The 24,603-nt window shown below is 50.6% G+C and overlaps 1 protein-coding gene and 1 pseudogene across 3 annotated transcripts in view; one reads left to right on the top strand and one right to left on the bottom strand.

Moving 5' to 3' along the window:
- Positions 1 to 3,641: 3,641 nt before the first annotated feature.
- DOHH (deoxyhypusine hydroxylase) overlaps positions 3,642 to 24,603 on the bottom strand; it is a 23,190-nt gene continuing 2,228 nt past the window's right edge. The window contains exons 1-5 of one of the 3 annotated variants that reach the window (XM_020895361.2): positions 12,425 to 12,747; positions 8,851 to 9,181; positions 7,047 to 7,123; positions 5,464 to 5,704; positions 3,642 to 4,379 (exon numbers count right to left, since the gene is read on the bottom strand). In XM_020895361.2, the coding sequence (XP_020751020.2) occupies positions 4,060 to 4,379; positions 5,464 to 5,704; positions 7,047 to 7,123; positions 8,851 to 9,124 (912 nt within the window). In that variant the 5' untranslated portion in view covers positions 9,125 to 9,181; positions 12,425 to 12,747 and the 3' untranslated portion in view covers positions 3,642 to 4,059. Of the gene's footprint in view, positions 4,380 to 5,463; positions 5,705 to 7,046; positions 7,124 to 8,850; positions 9,182 to 12,164; positions 12,363 to 12,424; positions 12,748 to 24,603 lie in introns of those variants that run through there. The other 2 variants (XM_070464990.1, XM_070464991.1) reach the window with 2 other exon arrangements.
- On the top strand, positions 9,448 to 22,246 carry LOC110138310 (proteasome maturation protein-like; annotated as a pseudogene).

Genomic DNA, 24,603 nt, shown 5'->3' with positions numbered 1-24,603 from the left:
GATTCCCTAGAGAAGGACATGGCAACCCGCTTTAGTATTCTTGCCTGGAGAACCCCATGGATGGAGGAACCTGGCAGGCTATAGTCCATAGGGTCGCAAAGAGTCAGACGTGACTGAAGTGACTTAGCATGCATGCATGCGCACACATGGGGAGACAGACTCTGAGAAAAGCATAACCTTAGAGTAAGGATTGTGTTGTGTTAGAAAGTGAACAGTGGGGCTTCCCTGGTGGTCCAGTGGTTATGATTCTCCAGCAAATGCAGGGAACACAGGTTCAGTCCCTGGTCTAGGAGGATTCTACATGCCACAGGGCACTTAAGCCCATGCTAGTGCCTGCAAGCTGCAACTAATAAACCCATGTGCCAGAAGTACCACCAGCCCATACACCCTAAAGCCCGTGCTCAGCAGCTAGAAGCCACTGCTCACCACAACTAGAGAAAGCTCCTGTGTGTAGCAACGAAGACCCAGTGCAGCCAAAATAAATGACATTAAATTTTTAAAAAAGAGAGAGAGAAAGTGAACAGCGGTTTGAGGGTAGGGTAGGCGGGAAGACCACCCTGCCGTCAGTGGTTTGAGGGCAGCGTGGGGCTTCTAGGAGGGAAGTTAAAGTTTGCAGTAGGGCAGCCAAGGTCATGTCCAGCTGATATTTGGCCAGAGGCCCAGAGGAGGAAAGGACCAGCCATGGCAGTACCAGAGGGAAGAAGTTTATTGGATGCAGCATGAGCAGGACGGACTTGATGGACATGACCAGACTCGGGTGCTTACAGGCGCCCTCCGGTGGTTGCTGTGGGGAAGACAGACTGTGGAGGTGAGGGTGGGATCTCACTCAGGTGCTCACAGACGCCCTCCGGTGGCTGTTGTGGGGAGGACAGATCCTGGAGGTGAGGTTGGGAGCCAGGGGATGGATGGGCCAGAGGGATTGCGCCGGTCCAGATGGGAAATAATGAGGTTGGACCAGGTGCAGGCAAAAAAGTGGGGCGGAGTAGGCAGAGCTGGGGCAGATTTTAAACTGATCAAACCCTGGTGTTGGCAGGCTGGGCACCTGGAGTGACAGGAGTTTCCATTTCCTGTAGGAGACGCCACTGTGGGAGGTAGCAAGTCTAAAGCCTGCTAAATTTGGGAAGCCTCATCAGCTAATTAGAGATATCCAGACTGGACCCTGAGTCAAGAGCTACGGGGAGGTCCCGCCACCCTCACCCCACGGCTGGAGTCAGGCCGGTGGGTATGACTGGGATACAGATGGGATTTAAGCCCCAGCAGTGGATTAAGCTGCCCGGCTGGGATGTGAGTGGGGCTTGAGGACCCAGCCCTGGGCCAGTGAAGGATAGGAAGGGGAGATGAAGGCGGGCCGGAGGCGGGGTCCCTGAGAAATTCCCAGGAGCAGAGGGGCTGCGCGGTCGGAGGCTTCCCGGAGGCGGTGAGTGCAGACTGAGATGTGACCACCAGATTTGGACACTGGGAGGCCACCTGTGGGCTTCCCCCATGGCTCAGCAGGAAAGAATCTGCCTGCAGAGCAGGAGCTGCAGGAGACCTGGGTTCAATCCTTGGGTAGGGAAGAGCCCCTGGAGGAGGGCACGGCAACCCATTCCAGTTCCCATCTCCAGCCTGGAGAATCCTCATGGACAAAGAAGCCTGGAAGGCTACAGTCCATAGGGTCGCAAATACTCGGACACGATGAAGGGACTTAGCACGCACTCACAGGTCATCTGTGGGCAAGGACGGTTCTGGGGACTTGAGGGGCAGTCCTAGTTGGCATCTGTTTGGGAGAGAACCAGCTGGCGAGGGTCTGAAAACTTCCTAGGGCTTATGGGGGCCAGAGCTGGAAGGCATGGGGTCAGGACTGTGTGTGATGGTGCTGGTTTTTCTGCTCTTAAATTACAGGGACTTCCCTGGTGGTTCAGAGGTTGGGAATTTGCATTGCAATGTGGGGGACATGGGTTTGATCCCTGGTCAAGGTACTAAGATCCCACATGCCACAGGGCCAATTGACGAGGTGGGCTAGGGTCCTGGGGAAAATTGAGGGAGGGGGCTCGCAGCCAGCACCCAAGGGTGACGCTGTAGGATAACAGGAAATCTGTTTGTTCTTCATCCTGGCACCTGGCACAGAGCTTCCAAGAACCTGTAATTTCCTGAGTGATGGGATGAAGGAAGCCTCCTCTGTGGTTCGTAATCAGCCTCTTTCTACCACACCTGTGTGTCAGCTGATGCAGACGGGGTGGGGCAGCTTTGTGTTGGAGGGCCCCGGTGGCATGGGGAACCAACTCTGGGATAGAGGGATGGAACTTTCAGCCCCACCACCCCAGGGAGAGGGCTTCTGGGTGGCTCAGACGGTAAAGAAATCAACCTCTAATGCAAGAGACCCGGGTTCGATCCCTGGGTCAAGATGCCCCGGAGGAGAGCATGGCAACCCACTCCAGTATTCTTGCCTGGAGAATTCCATGGACAGAGGAGCCTGGCAGGCTACAGTCCATGCGGTCGCAGAGTCAGGTACGACTGAGACACAGAACTGAGTGTACCCCGGGGAGAGGGGCTGGGAACTGAGCTAATTGCCAATGGTGACTTAACAGACCGTGCCCATGCTGAAAACCCTACTGCAAGGGGCTTGGAGAGCTTCCGGGCGGGTGAGAGCATCCGCCCCATGAGGACAGACACTCTTGTGCTGGGGACCCTCCTGGACTTTGCGCCTCTTCATCTGGCTGTTCATTTGCCTCCTTTATGATAAATAGGTATGTAAATTGTTTTCCTGACTTGAGGGGGTGGTGGGAGCCCCAAATTATAACCAGTCGATCAAAAGTACCGGAGGTCCAGACTCGAGACCAGGGTCTGAAGTGGGGCAACTCGGCAGGTCTGACTCCTGAACCCAGAGGGTCTGCACTTACTCTAGGCAGATGGTGTCAGCACTGAACTGGGTTGTAAGACACCCAGCTGATCCCAATGTAGAAACTGAGAACTTCTTGGTGTGAAAATGTGTCACACATGAAATGAGTTCTCTTCTTAACACCCATTTTGCTGCTGCTAAGTCGCTTCAGTCATGTCCGACTCTGTGCGACCCCATAGATGGCAGCCCAGCAGGCTCTGCCATCCCTGGGATTCTTCAGGCAAGAACACTGGAGTGGGCTGCCATTTCCTCCTCCAATGAATGAAAGTGAAAAGTGAAAGTGAAGTAGCTCAGTCGTTTCCTACTCTTTGCGACCCCATGGACTGCAGCCCACCAGGCTCCTCTGCCCATGGGATTTTCCAGGCAAGAGTACTGGAGTGGGTTGCCATTGCCTTCTCCGAACACCCATTTTACAAAGCGGTAAATGGCCTGCTAGAGACTGCAGGTGGAGGAAGTAGGGGAAGGAGGTGGGATGGGAACTCATAGCCCGAGCTCTCAGCCATACCACAAAACCCCTTCCCTTATGTTCCCAATAAAGGCTGGGCGAGGATGAGGTCTGGCTTGGTGGGAACTGGCTGGGCAGATTTTATTCCTGGGAATTGATGGTGAAACAGGAGCACTGGCTTGTGGTCAGTCACACAGTCTCGGGCAGGGCAGACGCCAGAGCTGAGCTCTCCACACGCCTTTGTCCCCCACACTTAGATGTTCCTTTAGAGCCGCCGTCCCTCACTTCTGCCACCCCCAACACACTCTGAGAGTCATCGCCTGGCAAAAAGAATTTAATAGTCCATCTAGGCTGTGTCCCTGGGACCTGCTTGCCCTCCCTAAGCCCTTAGCTCCAGGCCACCCCACCCCACTCAGGGACCACCTCCCCACCCCACCAAGGACAGCTCCAACACCCCCAACCCTGGGGTCTTGGGTTTCCCCACAGTGCCTTCCCTGCACCCTTCCATTCCTAGAGAAGCTGGGCCACCGCACCCCGACCCCCCATAACACAGCTCTGTTCCCACAACCCCTCGGTCCCCCCTCCTTGTGCTCAGCAGCAGAAGAGACTTCAGCGTGGCCCCTGGAAGCCTGCGATCATGATGCAAAAGGGGCCAGGAGACAGGGAAGCAAGATCCGATTCGCTCCAACACGGTTTATGCGCCAAGTCCAAGCGGGGAGGCCGCCAGGAGGCGGCCCTAGGAAAGCGGCGAGCGCAGCCGCTCCAGCCCGTCCGCATACTGGAAGGCCGACCCCGTCTCGTGCTCGTACATGTCCAGGGCCACCTCGCAGCTCTCCCGCACCACACGCTCAGGGTCGGCCGCGTGGGCCCGCAGGGCGGCCAGGCAGGCAGGCCGGGCGATGGCCCCCAGGGCCTCGGCGCACTCATGTCGTACCATGGGGTTCTCGGTGGGCCGCGCCAGGGCCGCCGCCAGCTGGGGCACTGCCGCCTCCTGCTGCATTTGGCCCAGAACGTAGCCGATCTCATGGCGGAAGAGGGCGCTGCCGCAGCGCAGGCCTACAGGGGAAGGAGGTCACGGGCTGGGGTCACCACAGAGCGAGGAGGGGGCCTGGCACGGGGCGCCGGGGGACAGAGGGACCGAGAGGGGTCGAAAGGGGGTTCCTGTACCTGGGAGCACTCCCCAACACCCCACCCCCGCCACTCCCGGAGTTCAGAGGTGGGACCTATGCCACCAGAGGGACTGGGGAGGCAGGGTGGGCCCATCCGGGCACTGGAAACTCAGCCCTCCTGCCCGCCTCCCCGGAGGCCAGACTGGGCATGGCCTCCTCCTTCCCATCCTGTCCCCCTGCACCCCCAACTCCGTGCTGTGCCCCCACCGCCCAGTGCAATTTGCAGGCATCTTATACATTTGTGCTTCTGGGTCATCTCCCGCACGATCCCCACACTCTGTAGAGTCTTGGTGACCCTGACAGGCAGAGTCCCAGGTCTTTCACCAGCAGAGCCACACAGAGGGGCCACACTTCTCCTGATGGGGCCCCAACCCTCGGACCTGGGAGTGACCTGCCTGTGATCTGGTGTCCTCTGGAGGCAGAGCTGGGATCGGAGGCCAGCCCGCCTGACTGTGCAGCTGCTGCTCCAGGCAACCAAGGACAAACCCACACCTGCCCGCTCTGCACTCCCGCCCCGGGTCCATGTGGTGGTGATGTCCCAGCACCTCCCTGGCCAGACAGGAAGCTCCAGGAAGACAGAGGGGCTCTGAGCGCTCTGTGGACTGAAAGCAGCCACCTCGGGCATGGGGGAGGGGAGCAAGGGACCCCAGGATTCCCGGAGGCCCCTCCTCTTCTTTTCTGCTGGAGGAGCCACAGCCCCTCACACCTGCACAGGGCTCCCTGCAGAGCTGAGATGAAAATGCCACCAGTAACGGTAATGGGGGCCCCTAGGATCAAACCCAAACTCTGCAGCTGAGACTGCTGTGTGACCTTAGACAAGTCCCTCTGCCTCTCTGGGCCTAGGCTCCCACCACGGGGAAGTGGGGGTAATAAAAGCACCTGCCCCAGGATGCTATGCAGCTCTATGCAACAGATATGGCCACAGGGCCTCCCCAAGGGCCCCGACCCCGACCCCTGAAGCCCCTCCTCACCTTCGGCCAGTGCCAGGGCAGCCTCCTTGCCTCCGGCGTTGCGCAGGGCGAACATGGCTCGGTATCGGTCGAACAGTGGCCGGGCCTCATCCAGCAGCACCTCCCGCAGCCGCCCCAGGTCGTGCTCCTCAGCGGGCGGGGCCGGGTCCACAGAGAGGTAGGGCCCCCGGACTGCTGACTCCCCACTGTGCTGCTGCAGCCACTCCAGCCGCCGGACAGCCAGCTGGCATGTCTCGGCCACCTGCAGAGACAGGGGCACACAGGCGGCCACTGGGGATGGGAGGGAAGGGAGTGGACATGCCAGGTCCCCCTCCAGCCCCCAGGGCTCCCGGTTTAGCAGGGGGAGAGCCCACAGACTCTGGACTAATTGATCCTTCCAGGCTGGAAACAACCAGCAGAGACTGCTGTGATCAGGGAATGATAGGGGAACAGTGGGTCAGAAGGAGTCACTCGGAGGTGACCAGTGAGAAAAGCATCAGGTGGGATCAGCCAGTGCAAAGGCCCTGAGGCAGGACCGTCGGAGGGGGCCAGCAACAGACATGACCTGAGGAGGCCAGGCGAGACTGCTTAAGACTACTGTTCTAAAGGTGATGACAAACCATGAGTCTTGAGGCAGAGAATAGGTTAACAGATGATGGATGATAAATAAAAGTGATCCCTCCACACACAGGAGCATCACTCAGCCCTGAAAAGGGGAGAAGCCCAGACACCTGCTACCACGTGGATGGACCCTGAAACCACGGTGCTCAGTGAGAGAGGCAGACACAGAAGGACACACAGGGTGTGATTCCACTGACAGGAAACATGCAGAACAGGCAAGTCCACAGACACAGAGAGTGGGTTCCTGGAGGTCAGGGGATGGGGAGTGACTGTTCATGGGGATGGGGCTTCCTTCTGGGGGGATGGCCTGTTATGGGAATCAGACAGTGATGATGGTTTTATAACTCTATGGATGTACGAAGTGAAAGTCAAAGTTGCTCAATTGTGTCCGACTCTCTGAGATGCCATGGACTATACAGCCCAGTGAAATTCTCTAGGCCAAAATACTGGAGTGGGTAGTCTTTCCCTTCTCCAGGGGATCTTCCCAACCCAGGGTTCAAACCCAGGTCTCTGGCATTGCAGGTGGATTCTTTATCAGCTGAGCCACTAAAAACCACCCAAATGCACACTTTCAGGGAGTGGGTTTTATGGTATGTGACACATCTCAATAAAGCTGTTGTTTAAAGAAAAACTAGGGAATGCGGCAGGGAGACACTGGATGAGGCTGGGCGGAGGTGAAGAGGTGGGTGGGTTGGGAGATCTACACGATGGAGGGACTGCCCATGGGAGGCTAGGGGAAAGGTGAGTGGGGGCTGGGCTGGCGCCAGTGGAGCAGGGTAGGTGTTACGTGTGAATCAAGAATTCAGTTTTTTAAAAGTGAAAAGAGTCCAGTTTTGCCCAAAGAGGAAGTAGCTGGTGTTCATCCTGATTGCAGCCCTCTCTCAGCATCCCTGGGCCAGGTGGTCACCCTGGCAACCAGACACAGGGTCTGAAGCCAGTTCCTGGACCCGAGATGGGGGTGGGCATGGGGGGTGCTGCGTTACCTCAACGACAGGGTCAGTAGAGTACTGCTTCAGGATCTCCAGCACCTCTGGGTCCCCAATGGCCCCCAGGGCCTCCCCTGAGAACAGGGCAGAGAGTGCACATTGGTTGATGAGGAAACACCTCAGATGCCTTCCCCCACTGCCCCTGCATGTGTCCTGTGGATGGGCCACCCAGCCATGAGTTTTGGAGCAAGGACCAGTCCAGCCCTGAATCAATCTGCACCAATGAGTGTCCCTTCCCCAGAAATCAGCCTTTGCTGGAACCTGGCTCAGACCCCACACTGGCCCACAGCCCTAGAGCTCATGGCCCAGAGGGGAGACGCAGAAAAGCATGTCCTTACAACTTGGGGACATGGGTGGTGAAAGCCAAGAACATTCCGCTGAGTTGAGTCCGTCATGGAGAGCCCTGAAAACCTGGAGGAAGTTTCCAAGCTGCCATGTGGGCAAGGAGGGTCAGCAGACAGGCACCATCCTGCCTCAGGGCCTTTGCACTACCCAGAACCCCTTTCCCCAGACAACTACCTAGATTACTCCCTTACTCCACTTGGATCTCTGTCCAGCAATTAAAAACAGCAATGCTGGACTTCCCTGGTGGTTCAGTGGTTGAGACTCTGAACTTCAAATGCACTGGGCGCAGGTTCAATCCCTGGTCAGGGAACTAGGATCCCACACGTCCCATGGAAAGGCAAAAAAAAAAAAAAAGGCAACACCTCTGGTACCCCCTCCCAGGCTTTATTTTCCTTCTTCACACTTAGGTAAGCGCTTACACCATAACATGACTGGGTATTCCAGAAAATCACACACAAGAAATCGAGGTTTGAGTTCAAACATTTCTCTGTAAGGAGAGCTCCTAGTGGAGTCAATGGTTGGGATCCTGAGAGGAGTCCAAAGCAGCCTGGCAAAGCTGGAGACTATCTTGGGGAAATATTCAAAAGGACCAAGAACAATCATAAATGGAAACACAGCCCCTCACTGGCTATCTGAGTCTCTTGTGAGAACAGCACCTGGCCCACAGTAGATGGTCCATGAACATTTGTCCAGTGAATTTCCTGGCAGTCCAGCGGTTAGGACTCCATGCCTTTTCTGCAAAGGGCACAGGTTTGATCCCTGGTTGAGGAACTAAGATCCCACAAGCCATCTGGAGTGGCCATAAAAAGAAAAAAATTGTCCAGTAAGTGAAGTGACTGAGTAACCTCAGGTTGGCCGTCTATGGCCACTGCCTGTCTTTGTATGAGCAAAGAAAGGTATTTCCAATTTTAACTTTTTTTTTTTTTAAGTCACTCAGTCGTGTCTGACTCTTGGCAACCCCATAGACTGTAGTCTGCCAGGCTCCCCTGTTTATGGGACTCTCCAGGCAAGAATACTGGAGTGGGTTATCATTTCCTTCCCCAGGGGATCTTCCTGACCCAGGGATCAAGCCCAGGTCTCCCGCATTGTCTGTGTATTTTCTTTTAATCAAAGAGACCAGGGACTTCAGGTGGTCCATTGGTAAACACTCTGAGCTTCCAATGCAAGGGGTGTGGGTTCAATCCCTGGTGAAAGATCTAAGATACCACATGCCACATGGAGCGACCAAAAAAATAAAAACAAAAACAAAGGGATCACAATTGATGACTCGTGAAATTCATATCTCAGGGCCCATAAAGCTGGACTGGCTCGAGGCAACGCCCATCTATTACCTGGGGTTTATTGGCTCTCCTGCTTCGGCAGCAGAGCTGAGACGTGGGGCAGAGATGGTCAGAGGCATTCACCACCCACCCCTCCCAGTGCTCGCCAGGTACAGCCACACCTCGTCCCCACTCACCTGCCTCATGGCGCACCATGGGCTCCTGGCGGGTGTCCCGCAGCACGTCCAGCAGCACGGGGATGGCCCGCCGGTCCTGCATCTGGCCCAGGCAGTAGGCCAGCTCATGCTTGAGCAGGGCTGAGTCATCATCGAAGGCCCGGCTGATCCAGGCAATGGCCACTGGACCCCCGAGCCCACGCAGTGTGAACAGTGCCCGGAAGCGGGCCTGCAGGGGCTGCTGGGGGTCAACCAGTGTCTGCCCCACTGCCTCCACCTCCTGCTCTGTCACCATGGCGATGCTGCCTTCCTCCCAACTTGGGCTAAACCAGGGGCCTCTCAGCTTGAGAACCTGTTGGGGGCGGAAACCGAGATGCCATGTTAAAGGTGCCATTTGCTGCTAGCTGACTTGTTCATCTGAGTTAGGACCTCAGCGGGCTGGTTTCCAAACTACTGAACAGCCTGGGTGTCTGGGTCTGGCCCTGCCTACCTGCTGTGTGGCTTTCCCTAAGGCCCTTTTCCTCTCTGGGCCTGTGGCCTCGATCTACATCACCAATGACCTCCGCTGGTCTGCTTGCCACACAGCAGCCAGAGGGGCTGTGGAGACTGGTCCCCAACATGGCCTTCAGGGACCCTCACCTCCTGATGTTTGTGGACTGTGTGGACCTCACCCCCCACCCCACAGCGAATAAGGCTGACCCAGGTGAATAACGGGATATGAGAGAAAAGGCAATGTGACGTGGGAGGATCGTAAGGGACCCTGTGGCTTCCTCCTTGTGGCTCCAGGGGCCCACATGGTGGAGGAACTGAAGCCTCCCACCCCCAGCCCCAGCCCAGCCCTCAGATGATCTAGCCCGGCCAGGGTCTGCATGCAACCTCACATGAGATCAGAGATCAGAGCCACAGCCACCCGGCTAAATCAGGCCTGGATCCCTGACCCACAGAGACTGAAAAATAGCGTTACTACTGTTTAGAGCTGCTGAGGACGTCCCCGGTGGTCTAGTGGTTAAGAATCCACCTTCCAGTGCAGGGGACGCAGGTTCCATCCCTGGTCGGGGAGCTAAGATCCTACATTGTTGTTGTTGTTCAGCTGCTAAAACTCTGAAGGCAGGGACTGAGTGCTAGTCACCCCTGTACTCCCAACACACAATTCCTGAATAAAAACAATGACCATGGACCTGCCTGGCGGTCCAGCGGTTAAGAATCTGCCTGCCAATGCAAGGGACACTGATTTGATCCCTGGTCCCGGAAGATGTCACAGGCTGTGGGGCAACTAAGCCTGCGAGCCACAACTGCTGAGCCAGGGTGCTGCCGTACTGAAGCCCGAGAGCGCCCTAGAGTCTGTGCTCCTCAACAGGAGAAGCCACCGCAATGAGAAGCCCACACACCGCAATTAGAGAAAGCCTGCATGCAGCAACGAAGACCCAGCACAACCAAAAAATAAATAATAAAATTTTTTTTTTTAAAGAAAAGTAAGGGACTTCCCTGGCTGTCCTGTGGTTAAAAATTCACCTTCCAACGCACAGGGTGCGGGTTCCATCCTTAGTTGGAAAGTTGAGATCCCACATGCCTTGTGGCCAAAATGCCAAGACATAAAACAGAAGCAATACTGTAACAAATTCAACAAAGACTTTAAAAATCATCTACATCCAAAAAAAAAAAAAAAAGAACAATGACCATAACAATAACAGCAACTGACATTTACACAGGATGCGCTACATACCAGTCATCTGTTCTAAGCCCTGACACTCCTAAACTCACTCCATCCTCTCCATAACCCTTTGAGACAAGCACCATGGTCGTCAGTGTTTCACAGGAGGGGCCACCAACCACAGAGGGGTGAAGCACTTGCCTAGGAGCCCAGTGAAGAGTTAGAGATCCCGGCAGCTGGGCTCCAGAGTCAAGGTCTAAACCACAAACTCAGGGTTGAAAGGATTAAAATGAAAGGGCGCAGCTGAGGCTGGTCTTCATCCTCCAGACCAGTAAGGACGCTTCGTGAACCTGACGAGCAGGCTGTGGCTCCCAGCGGGGCCAGTAGGGCCAACCTGGTATAATAAGGGGGGTGCAGTTGTCTGAGCACATGTGACCATCAAAGGAGGTGGCACTCAAAACAGGGATCATCAGGGACTTCCCTGGCGGCCCGGTGGCTAAGTTTCTGAGCTCCCAATGCAGGACCTGGCTTTGAACCCTGGCCAGGGAAATAGATCCCTTACGCCACAACTAAGATTCGGCGCAGCCAAATGAGTAAATGAATACATAAATAAACACAAAAGAGGGACCATTAGAAACTGCAGAAGCCAGGGGTGAGTAAGCTCATTAGGGATCATCCAGATTCGACTCATTGTTCTACAACAGATGAGCTGCGACCTGTCTGGGGTCACACAGCCAAGTCAGGACTCCTGACTCCCAGTCTGTACAGGGACTCCTTCAAGACACTAAGGAGAAACACTATTTTGCTTCCTGCTGTGTCCCCAAGGCCTAGCACAGTGTCTGTCGCCACAGCAGCAGGCACTTAAGTATTGTTCAATGAACTGATTATCCACTGCCTGCCAGGCAGGGTACTGAGCACCTTATACACAGTATAACTCTGTATCATCTGTAAAACAGGTTTAAGGGGCACAGGGAACTCACTGAGTTGCTGCGAATGGAATTACATCCACAGAGCACTTAATACCACCGCTGGTACTTACTATGCATTTGATAAGCCAGAGCTGGTGTTAAGTTATTTCTGCGTGTAGCCCAACATCCACTTCTGTGCTCAGGAGGGTAAGGTATGCGTGTCGCGGGGCACACCTGGCCACCTGGACGCCCACTACTCATACTTCTAGGTCCATTTTTTCAGTGGGAAAGGGGACAAGGGTGTGAACGTGGGGTTACAGAGATCAGTCCCCAATCAAGGCATAGGGGAATCCGCTCGCCCCTGCAAAGTTGTGTCTCAGAGACAGACTTCAATGAAGAATGAGTAAGGGATGGAAGAAGGGAAGTTCGGAATTCCCGAAATCCGCCCCCTCTAAACCAAGAATTCCCAACAAAAAGACCTCCGATAACCAATCCCCCCCCGGCCCCGCTAAAAGGCAGGTCGCCCCAACACGGCATCCCTCGGGGCAGCTCCCAGGATCCCCCAGCAACGACCGGCTCCACAAAGCTCCTTGGAAGAGACTGCCAGGAACTGATATCTCATGGCATCACTGACTCAATGGACATGAGTTTGAGCGAACTCCGGGAGATGGTGAAGGAAAGGAAAGTCTGACATGCTGCAATCCATGGGGCATCAAAGTGTCAGACACAACTGAGCGACTGAAAAACAAGATCCGTTTATGTGTGTCCTCCAGTACCTGACGCTTCAGTTTGGTTCTCCCAGAACCCCGAGAAAGAAGTCACCCAACACGGGACCTTCCCCGGCGCCCCACGTGCTGATTCTTCACTACGCGCATCTCCGGAGACAGGGTCTGCAGAACTGGAGCCAAACAGTTCGCCGGGACCTCCCAGAGGGAGGCGTTTCTACTCCCCAGCGAGAGAATCCCAGCGCCGGGACCCCAGTGAGGCGTCCTCCCCGTCCCCCCCCCCCCGCCTCCGGAACACCCCAGTGAGTTACCAGATCGGAGGATCCACCGGACCGCCCGCTCCGCGGCCGCTACCACCAACACTTCACCAACCGCGACACTGCTACAGCGCTCTGGGGGCCGCCATCTTGCCGCCCGCGTGACCAGGCCGGCCGGCACCAACGCAGCGCTGAGGGAGGATCCAATCTTAGGCTCCGCAGTGTGAGTGGGCCCGCAAGCCCGAATTAGCAACGGTGCCATAGCTCACACTCACACCTCAGGAGGGATCTACGGGCACTTCTCAGGGAAAGGGAAGAGCAGCTTCCATCCTTTACAGGCCAGAGATTTTCTCTCCGGCCTCCCTACCCGGTACGACGAATGGAAATGGTTTGTCCCGATTCAGCCGAGAGGTGGGGCCGGCAAGCGACGCCCCTTGCTTAGTGTTCCTGGGGCGTGGTCAAGTCTCAGGGGCGTGGCCAATGGACTAGCTAAATGCTAGATAGGGAGGAATGAAAAAAACACTTGACTTAGTCATTTATTCATTCATTTATTTATTCATTTAACAAACACTTTATGGGACTTCCCTGGTGGTCCGGTGATTAAGACACACTCCCAGTGCAGGGGGCACAGGTTTGCTCCCTGGTTAGGGAACTAAGATCCCACCTGCTGTATGGCTCTTCTCCCCACCAAGAAAGAAAACAGACTGGAGGGACGGTGGAGGCAAAGAGAAATGTTCAGCTTCTGAGTTAATTTTGAAGGTGGAACGAACAGGATTTGCAGCTGGATTGCATATGGATTTGGGAGAGTTCCGATTAGGATACGCGCAAGGTTTCCGACACGTAAGTGGATGGAGCCACCATGAACCATCCAGTTCAGTTCAGTCGTGTCCGACTCTGTGATTCCCATGGACTGCGGCACGCCAAGCTTCAACTTCACTGTCCATCACCAGCTTCCGGAGCTTGCTGAAACTCATGTCCATCCAGTCAGTGATGCCATCCAACCATCTCATCCTTTGTTCTCCCCTTCTCCTCCTGCCTTCAATTTTTCTCAGCATCAAGGGCTTTTCCAATGAGTCAGTTCTTTGCATCAGCTGGCCAAAGAATTGGAGCTTCAGCTTCAGCATCAGTCCTTCCAATGAATATTCAGGACTGATTTCCTTTAGGATGGACTGGTTGGATCTCCTTGCTGTCCAAGGGACTCTCTAGTCTTCTCCAACACCACAGTTCAAAAGCATCAGTTCTTCAGCACTCAGCTTTCTTTATGGTCCAACTCTCACATCTATACATGACTACTGGAAAAACCATAGCTTTGACTAGACTGACCTTTGTCGGTAAAGTAATGTCTCTGCTTTTTATACTGCCTAGGTTTGTTACAGCTTTTCTTCCAAGGAGCAAGCACCATTAACCTCCCTATACTAACCATCCAGTTAACTCTACTTCTGAAATATGAAATAGAGTTGGAATTCAGTCACTTCATTCATCTTACCGCTTTGTCTCCAGGATGCTGCCTACAAAGAAAAGAGAGCTTGTAAGGGATTATGTCAAAATAGTAGTTCCTCAAAAAGTTAAACATAGAATTAGCATCAAAAAAGTGAAAGTAACTCAGTCATGTCAGTCTCTTGTCTCTTTGAGACCCCATGGACTGTAGCCTGCCAGGCTCCTCTGTCCATGAAATTCTCCAGGCCAGAATACTGAAATCGGCAGCCGTTCCCTTCTCCAGGGATCGAACCCAGGTCTCCCACATTGCAGGTAGATTCTTTACCATCCTGAGCCACCAGGGAAGCCCAAGAATACTGGAGTGGGTAGCCTATCCTTTCTCCAACAGATCTTCCCGATCAAGGAATCGAACCAGGGCTTCCTGCATATGATCCAACAATTCCACTCCTAGAGAGAAATGAAAGCAGGGACTCCATAATTGCACACCCATGTTCATCACAGCGTTATTCACAGTGACCTCAGACCTTGGTAACCTCTAGCATATTTTCTCTCTATGAATTTGACTACTCTCGGAACCTTAGCAAGTAGGATCAAACAATATTCGTCCTTTTGTGCCTAGTTTATTTTGCTGAGCATAGTTATCTTCAGAGTTCATCCACACTGTAGCATATGTCAGAACTTCCTTCCTTTTTAATTTCCTTCCTATTGCATGAGTGGAACCACATTTTGTTTATCTATTCATCCATCAGTGGATATTTTGATTGTTTCCACCTTTTGGCTATTGTAAATAATGCTGCTATGAACATTGGTGTACAAAGAGGTGTACCTCTTTGAGTCCTTGTTTTCAAATCTTCTGGGCATATACCCGAGTGGAATTTCTAGATCATATAGTAGTTCTATGTTTAACTCTTTGAGGCACTGCTGAACTGTTGTCTATAGCTGTACTCTCTTATGTTCCCACCAGCAACAAACAAGGATTTCAATTCTTCCTCTTTCTCATAGAAACCCTTGTTATTTTCTGCTTTTTTTTTCAGTTTTTTTTTTTATGCACACCATTTTTTAAATCTTCATTGAATTTGTTACAATATTGCTTCCATTTTATGTTCTGGGTTCCTTTTTCTTTTTTTTTTTTTGGCTAAGAGCCGTCTGGCATCTTTCTTTCTCAGGAATCAAACCCATACCCTCTGAATTGTCCGTACCCTCTGAACTGGAAGGCAAAATTGCAACCACTGGACCACCAGGGAAGTGTAAGGGAAATTAAAATGGAGGAAGTCCTGTTCAGACTTCAGAAGCAGGGTAGCAGGCCTCTGACCTGCCTAGACACTGCTGGGATTCTGTGTCTGCCTGCAAGCACAGCAAGCCAGGCAGCACTATAGATAAGAAAGGAAGTGAGTCCTGGAATCTCTTAAGCCTCTGAGGATCTGGTCAACCCCCTGGGGTTTAAGAAGTCTTATGACTCATGAGGTGAAACAAACAGTATTGTAAAAGTTCAAAGAAAAGCCTGAGCTAAAATTTTGCACTCAAACTGATGATGATATCATTTTCTGCCTGGGATTAGAAGTGGGCGTGCCCGAAACTGCAATTTGAAATCTTACCAGTTGGCTGGATGCACCACCTGAGACCTATCCTGTTAACAAGGGACTTCCTAATGCTGTTCAAGTCTGGATGTTGGTCAGTCAAATCTGGTGTTGTGTGTGCTGTTACTTTTCTCTATTGTTTCTATTTCCTTCCTTTAAAAAAAATTATTTACTTATTTCTGGCTGCCCTGGGTCTTTGCTGTTTTTGCATGGGCTTTCTCTAGTCGCAGTGAGCAGACTACTCTTTGTTGTGGTACTCAGGCTTCTCATTGCAATGACTTATCTTGTTGCAGAGCTCTAGGCATACAGGCTTCAGTAGCTGCAGTTCCTGGGCTCTCGAGAGTTATGGTGGACAGGTTTAGTTGCTCTGAGGCATGTGGGATCTTCCAAGATCAGGGATTGAATCATGTCCCCTGCATTGGGAGACAGATTCTTTACCACTGAGCCACCAGCAAAGCCCTCTATTTCTCTTTTTTTAATGGCTGCATCTTAAAATTAAATCAAATAATCCTCTATTAAATATTGGAAGTGTTTATTGTGTGTTTGACAAGTGGTTTCTTTTCTTAAGGAATCCTTTGAACCTAAAAGGAAAATAAAACTTTTGGCTAACAGGAAGTCCTGTTATTTTCTTTTTGATAGTAGCCATCCTAATGGATGTGACGTATGCAACTTGTTTGGAGATGCATTAAAAAGTGAGATATATTGGTGAATGGATAAAAGGATGGATAAATACAGAATAGGGCAAAATTAGCAAAGTGTTCATTGAGAAAGTGGACAGTAGGCATATGACAATTCATTGTAAAAGTCTTTCAATTTTTCTGTATACGTGAAAGTTTTCATTATAAACTGTTTGAAAAATAGGTGGTGGGGAAAAGGAGGGCAATATCTATTCTCCGTGTTTCAACATTTCAACGTTAAATATTTGAAAAGTGTTTTAACTGTTAAATGAGGAATCTTTGAGTCTGCAAATCCATTTTGAGGAATTTCACTGACGCTGAGTAAAAAAAAAGTGAAAAAAGAAGCATTCGTTTCCACATTATTTGAAATGGCAAAAAAAAAAACCCCACTAACTTCCTCTTCTGCCTCCCTCAGCGTTCAGTTCTCATCATCACTCAATTGGACCAGTAAAGGCGCCTCCACCCTGAACACCCCCGCCCCACCTCTCTCCATTCCCCCACATTCTGTCCTCCCCGAGGAAGCCACCTGAGGGCGCCTGTGAGCACCAGCGACAGCTCCCACCCTCACCACCACAGTCTGTCTTCCCCGCACCAGCCACTAGAGGGAGCGTGTGAGCGCTGAGTCAGGCATCGCCTTTGCTCAGCCCGCAGCCCTCCAGGGCTCCCACCACCCTGAGTGAAAACCTGCGTCCTTGTGCAGCCCACGAGGCCCTGCACGACCTGCCCGTCCTCTCCCAGCCCTCTTTTGCTTCCTCTCTCCCCCGCGCCCACTCTGCTCCAGAAACACGGCCTCCCCGCTGTTCCTCCAACACACCAGACACAGTCCTGCCCCAAAGCCTTTGTGTATGCTGTGCCCTCTGCCTGCAAGACGTGGTCCTCCAAACACCTTTGTTCACTCTTTCACTCAAGTCCAAGTTTTTATCTCCTTTGCGCAAATGTTATCTCCTCCAGTAAGCCTACCTGGGCATTTTATTTATTTATTTATTAGTTCTACCAGTTTATTGCTACCAACCCATCTCCCTCCACCCTCGTGCACACATGCTCAGTCATGTAATCCCATGGACTTCAGCCCGCCAGACTCCTCTGTCCATGGATTTTTCCAGGCAAGAATACTGGAGTGGCATTTCCTTCTCCACTACCTGGGCATTTTAATTACCTCAGCCTCTGCAGTCCTTTACCCAGTCCCCTGATTTATTCTTCTCCACAGCATCTAGATTTTACTGTATGTGGGAGCTCACTCACTTTAGTCGTGTCCAACTCTTTTCGATCCCGTGTACTGTAGCCAGCCACGCTCCTCTGTCCATGGGGATTCTACAGGCAAGAACACTGGAACCGGTTGCCATGCCCTCCTCCAGGGGATCTTTCCGACCCAGGGCTCAAATCCTTGTCTCCTGCATTGGCAGGTGGATTCTTACCACTGAGCCACCCAGGAAGCCCATATTTTACTGTACATTTTACTTAATTGCTTTGTTTACTACTTTCGCCACTAGGACACCCTAGGATGTAAGCACCATGAGAGCAGCGATTTACGTCTGATTTGTTCTCCATGATGAGATACAATGGTGTGCTGGTTAATGAACAACCTGGAAAAAATAATTTAAAACCCTGATTTGCAGCATTTGCCAATTCTTGGCGTGTAAATATTCCCATCACGGCCTGGTCACAAAATTCCTGATAGTGTCTCTTGTGAGTCAATGTATATTGAATCACTAAGTGGATCTCCATCTGCCGTTCCATGCCTGGCACAAAATAGATGCTGAAGGAGTTCCTTTGTGGTCCAGTGGTTGAGACTCCGCCTGCCAACGCAGCGGACACAGGTTTGACCCCTGGTCTGGGAAGATTTCACATGCTGAGGGGCAACTAAGCCCGTTTGCCACAACTACTGAGGCCGGAGGACCCTAGAGCCTGTGCTCTGACAGGAGAAGCCCAGGCACCGCAACTAGAGAGGAGCCCCGATCACCACAACTAGGAAAAAACCCATGTAGCAACGAAGTCACAGCACAGCCAAAAGCGAATAAATAAATACAGGACTGAATTAAAAAAAAAAAAAAGCGAAGAAAGCAAGGCACAGACTCAATGATGTGGTCTCATTTATGTCATGTGAGAGCTGGAAACGAATTTTCAGACGAGACACAGAAGGAAAAGAGAATAGAGTTTATTAGAGTTTAGAGTTTGTTAGAGTTTAATAGAGTTTATTAGTCGCAGTTGGAGCAGCAGGCCAGCTTCCAGAGAGTCAGGGAGAGGTAACGCTGAAGGAGGTTTGTCTGCCTGTTTTTATAGCTGGGGAGCAAACAAATTGGCGAGAAGGGCCTGGTACTTTCTGTTCCCTGTTCTGAGGCCCTTCGGGCTTATCTTGTTCCTTTGTCCCTTGAAAAGTGAAAGTGTTCGTTTCTGAGTTGTTTCTGACTCTTTGAGACCCCATGGACTGTGGCCCACCAGGCTCCTCTGCCATGGGATTTGCCAGGCGAGAATACTGGAGTGGGTTGCCATTTCCTTCTTTACGGGATCCTCCCAACTCAGGGACTGAACCTGGGTCTCCCGCATTGCGGGCAGATTCTTTACTACCAGAGCCTTTGCCCCTTGAACACCACAATTTAGATAAATGGACTTAGATATGTAAATTACATATGGGCTTCCCACATGGCTCACTGGCAAAGAATCCACCTGCATGTGCATGAGATGGGTTGGATTCCAGATGCCCTGGAGCAACTAAGCCACATTGTTGAGGCTTTGCTCTAGATCCCACAAGTCACAACTGGAGCCCACGCTCTGCAACAAGAGAAGCTATTGCAATGAGAAGCCCATGCACCTCAACTAGAGAGCAGCCCCGGCTCACTGCAACTAAAAAAAAATACCTGCACAGCAAGGAAGACCCAGCACAGTCAAAAGTAAATAAAATTATTAAAAAAACAAACAAACAAGCATGAGGTCCATGAATGAAAAGCATCAACATGCCATGCACAGCAGAGAAGTCTCTTTGATAGGCCAACGGCTGATGTAAACATTCAATCATTCATTTTGCAAATATTTATTATCTGCTGCATGGCAGGCACTGAGAAGGAGCAGTCTCAGACCTGTTGGAGCTGATATCCCAATTGTTGTTACTTTTCATTTCTTACGTTTTATTGGAGTAGAGTTGATTTACAATGTTGTGTTAAGTTTCAGGTGTACAGCGAAGTGATTCAGTGATACATGTGCATATTTTCATGCTTTTTAAGATTCTTTTCCCTTACAGGCTATTACAAATATTAAGTAGAGCTCCCTGTGCTGTATAGTAAATATTTTTTGGTTATCTTAAAAAAAAAAACTGACATTGAAAAACTAATTTATTTATTTATTTTTGTCTGTGGTGGGTCTTCCTCGCTGTTCAGGCTTTCTCTGGTTGCGGTGAGTGGGGGCTCCTCTCTAGTTGGAGTGTGTAGGCTTCTCATTGCGGTGATTTCTCCTGTGGAGCATCGGCTCTAGGGCTTGTGGGCTTCAGGGGTTGTGGCGCACAGGCTTAGTTGCTCTGAGGCATGTGGGATCTTCCTGGATCAGGGATCGAATCTAAATCTCCTGCATTGCAGGCAGATTCTTTACCACTGAGCCGCCAGCAAAGCCCCCTTTTTCTTTTTGTTTTTTTTGGTGGTACCTTGGGGCTTGTGGGATCTTAGTTCCCAGAGAAGCAGGGATTGAACCCTGGCATGTGCATGTGTGCTCAGTCACTTCGGTCGTGTCCGACTGTTTCCTCTGTCCATGGGATATCCCAGGCAAGAACACTGGAGTGGGTTGCCATGCCTTCCTCCAGGAGATCTTCCTGACCTAGGGATGGAACCCACATCTGTGGCTCCTGCATGGCAGGTGCATTCTTTACCGGGGAAGAATAAGCTGCCGGGAAAGTATAAGTAGTGTGTAAGTACATAGTATTTTCCATTGTCCTCCTGTGTGTTCGAAAACTGATCCCAGAGAGCTGGCTTAACAGCGGACCTGCCTGGGTTGCAGGGCCACCGTCAACAACCACGTTGGGTGGCTCGGGCTTATATCCACACTGAGCTTCCTCATGGGCCAGGCGCTGTGTTGACTCCGGAAGGCTTGGGACTGCATGCCAGGTGTGAGCAGCCCCAGGGAAGCTCTGTGAGTGAGAGGAGATAGACCCAGGGCTGAAGGAAGCAGATAGCGGATGCCACACCCAGCAGCTGGGCCTGTGTACCTCTGTGAACTTGGAATCTTGAACATGCAGGTTTGTGGGGAGACTGATAACCAAGGGGCAGTCTGTGCTGAGTCGGACCCAACCCACTTTCAGTTCTGAGGGTCCTATTTTTTTTTTAATAATTGAAGTACAGTTGATTTATAATGTTGTTAGTTTCCAGTATACAGCAAAGTGATTCAGTTATTTGTATGTACTAAAAGTTAAGTTAGTCACTTAGTCATGTCTGACTCTGCGACACCACGGACTGTATGCCACCCAGCCCCTCTGTGGATGGGATTTTCCAGGCAGGAACACTGGAGTGGGTGGCCATTCCCTTCTCCAGGGCAACTTCCCAACCCAGGGATCAAATCCAGGTCTCCTGCATTGCAGGAGGATTTGTAACCATCTGAGTCACCACGGAAGTCCATTTGTATGTATGATTATATCTATAACTCTTTTTCCAGTTATACATATATATATTCTTTTTCAGATTCTTTTCCATTATAGATCATTACAAGATACTGAATATAGTTCCCTGTGCTACATAGTAGGTCTTTGTTGGTTATCTTTCTTTTTTTTTTTGGCTGCACTGAGTCTTCGTTGCTGCCTGGGCTTTCTCTAGTTGCAGTGAGCAGGGGCCACTCTTCGTTGCAGTGTGAGGACCCCGCATTGCAGTCGCTTCTCTTGTTGTAGCGCACAGGCTCTAGGCGCTCAGGCTTCAGTAGTTGTGGATTCAATCCCTGGTGAGGGAACTAAGGTCCCGCCAGCAGCAGGGTGTGGTCACATTTTTTTTTTAAGTTTTTAAAAATAGACATTTACATTGAGATGACGGTAGAGTCATATGCAGTTGTAAGAAATCATACAGAAGATTGCAGTGTACGCTTCACCCAGTTTTCCCTGATGGTAACTGCCGGCAGAACACACACAGAAGGGCTTCCCTGGTGGTCCAGTGGTTAAGAATCTGCCTTGCAACGCAAGGGACATGGGTTTGATCCCTGGTTCAGGATGATCCCACATGCCACAGGACCACTAGGCTGGTGCGCCACAACTATTGAGCCCATGTGCTGCAGCGACGGAGGCCGCCCACCTCAAGCCCATGCTCCACAACGGGAAGCCTGAGCATGTGATGGAAGTAGCCCCTACTTGTCGCAACTAGAGAAAGCCTGCGCACAGCAACAAAAAACCAGCACAGCCAAAAAGAAAATAAATAAATCTTAAACACACACACAGACAAGGAGGCTATGCCCAAGGAAGTTGAAGATTCCTGCCAGAGGACTTGAATCTCAGCCAAATGACAGGATTCCAGTTATTGAGTTTCCAGCAAGTGGATTTTTTGAAAGTCATGATCTTCTTCCACAGGGTTTTCGTTGTGTGAAAAAATGAACTTTTGCCTGGTCATCCTCTTGAATGGCCAGAAAAAACTTTCCAGCCCAACCGAGATAAAATGAACTTTTCCACACTGAGAAACATCCAGAGGCCCTTTGTGCCACTAAAACTGCAGATGGAATTCCAAGCAGCACAGGCTCAGCGTCTTCCATTTCTTCCAAGCTCAATCCTTTCACCGGATAGTAGGAGGGATAACAATCAGACGACTGGATTTGAAGTGATCCCTTTTTAAAACTTTTTAAAAAAATTTGTGTTAGATGTGGTGGGTCTTTGCTGCTATGTTTGGGCGGATCATCTCGTGGCTTCTCTTATTTACTGAGCACTGGCTCTAGGGCATGGGCTCAGTTCTTGCGGCACTCAGGCTTAGCTGGTCTGCAGCATTTGGGATCTTCCTGGAGAAGAGTTCGAACCCATGTCCCCTGTGTTGGCAGGCAGATTCTTAACTACTGTGCTACCAGGGAAGTCCAGATTTGAGAAGATATTCTTTTTTTTTTTTTTTTTGAGAAGATATTCTTAATGACCTGTCACAAAGTGAACTACTTGGAGAAACTCACTTGATGGTTGGAGATAAACTTGGTTGGCTATAATGCAGTGTGCTGCTGATGGAAATAGAGGGGCTGTGTCTTGTTTAAGGGGTTTCCCAGGTGACTCAGATGGTAAAGAATCTGCCTGCTAAGGCAGGAGACCCAGGTTTGATCCCTGAGTCAGGAAGATCCCCTGGAGTAGGAAATGGCAACCCCCTCCAGTATTCTGGCCTGAAAAATTCCATGGACAGAGGAACCTTGAAGGCTACAGTCCATGGGGTTACAAAAAAAATCACATACAACTGAGCGACTAGCACTTTCACTTTCACCTACATCCATACATGACTATTTGAAAGACCATAACTTTGATTATACAGACCTTTGTCGGCAAAGTGATGTCTCTGCTTTTTAATACACTGTCTACGTTTGTCATAGCTTTCCTTCCAAGAAGCATGAGTCTTCTAATTTCATGCCTGCAGTCACCATCCACAGTGATTTTGGAGCCCAAGAAGAGAAAAATCTGTCACTGCTTCCACTATTATCCCTTCTATTTGCCATGAAGTGATGGGACCAGATGCCATGATCTTAGTTTTTTGAATATTGAGTTTTAAACCAGCTTTCCACTCACCTCTTTCCCCCTCATCAAGAGGTGTTTTAGTTCCTCTTTGCTTTCTGCCAGTAAAGTGGTATCATCTGCATATCTGAGGTTTTTTATATTTCTCCTGGCAACCTTGAGTCCAGCTTGTAACTCATCCAGCCCAGCATTTCACTTCATGTACTCTGCATATAAGTTAAATAAACAGGGTGACAATATATAGACTTGTCATACTCAGTTCCCAATTTTGAACCAGTCCTTTGTTCCATGTAAGGTTCTAACTGTTGCTTCTTGAGCTGCATACAGATTTCTCAGGAGGCAGGTAAGATGGTCTGGTATTCCTATCTTTTTAAGTATTTTCCAGTTTGTTGTGATCCACATAATCAAAAGCTTTTGTGTAGTCAACGAAACAGAAGTAGAAGTTTTTCTGGAATTCCCTTACTTTCTCTATCATCCAACAAATGTTGGCAATTTGATCTCTGGTTCCTCTGCCTTTTCTAAACCCAGCTTGTACATCTGGAAGTTCTCGACTCAAGTACTGCTAAAGCCTAGCTTGAAGGATTTTGAGCATAACCTTACTAGCATGTGAAATGAGTGCTGCTGCTGCTGCTGCTAAGTCACTTCAGTAGTGTCAAACTCTGTGTGACCCCATAGGCAGCAGCCCACCAGGCTCCCCCGTCCCTGGGATTCTCCAGGCAAGAACACTGGAGTGGGTTGCCATTTCCTTCTCCAATGCATGAAAGTGAAAAGTGAAAGTTAAGTCACTCAGTTGTGTCCTACTCTTTGCAACCCCATGGACTGTAGCCTACCAGGCGCCTCTGTCCATGGGATTTTCCCGTCAAGAATACTGGAGTGGGTTGCCATTTCCTTCTCCGAAAATGAGTGCACTTGTATGGTAATTTGAACATTCTTTAGCACTGCCCTTCTTTGGAACTGGGATGAAAACTAACCTTTTCCAGTCCTGTGGCCGCTGCTGGGTTTTTCCAAATTTGCTGACATATTGAGTGCAGCACTTTAACAGCATCATCTTTTTGGATTTGAAATAGTCAGCTGGAATTCCATCACCTCCACTAGCTTTGTTGGTAGTAATGCTTCCTAAGGCCCACTTGACTTCACACTCCAGATGTCTGGCTTTAGGTGAGTGCTCACACCATTGTGGTTGTCCAGGTCATTGAGATCTTTTTGGTACAGTTCTTCTGTGTATTCTTGCCGCCTCTTCTTAATCTTTCCTCCTTCTGTTAGGTCCTTACTGTTTCTGTCCTTTATCATGTCCATCCTTGCATGAAATATTCCTTTGATATCTCCAATTTTTGTGAATAGATCACTAGTCTTTCCCATTGTTTTTTTTCTCTATTTCTTTGCATTGTTCATTGAAGAAGGTCTTCTTGTCTCTCCTTGTTATTCTCTGAAACTCTGCATTCAGTTGGGTATATCTTTCCTTGACTTTAGTGTCTAAACTATTATTATTTTGCATTGACTGTTTTCCTTTCTTTCTGCATTTTCTCACTTCTCTGATAAAATTTGGGCTTCCTTTGTGGCTCAGCTTGTAAAGAATCCGCCTGCTATGTGGGAGACCTGGGTTGGATCCCTGGGTTGGGAAGATCCCCTGGAGAAGGGAAAGGCTACCCACTCCAGTATTCTGACCAGGAGAATTCCATGGACTGTATAGACCATGGGGTCCCAAACAGTTGGACACGACTGAGCGACTTTCACTTTTCACAGATTTTCACACAGATCTCCAATCTAGGAGTGAACTTGCTGGGTCATCTGGTAATTCTACATATACCTTTATGGGCACTGGCTGAGCTGTTCCCACAGTGGCTGCCCCATTTTACAATCCCACCAGCAATGTATGAGGGTTCTATGCCT

Source organism: Odocoileus virginianus, chromosome 3 (genome assembly GCF_023699985.2).
Source record: "Odocoileus virginianus isolate 20LAN1187 ecotype Illinois chromosome 3, Ovbor_1.2, whole genome shotgun sequence".
NCBI lineage: Eukaryota > Metazoa > Chordata > Mammalia > Artiodactyla > Cervidae > Odocoileus > Odocoileus virginianus.
This window is presented reverse-complemented; position numbering and strand designations above follow the sequence as displayed.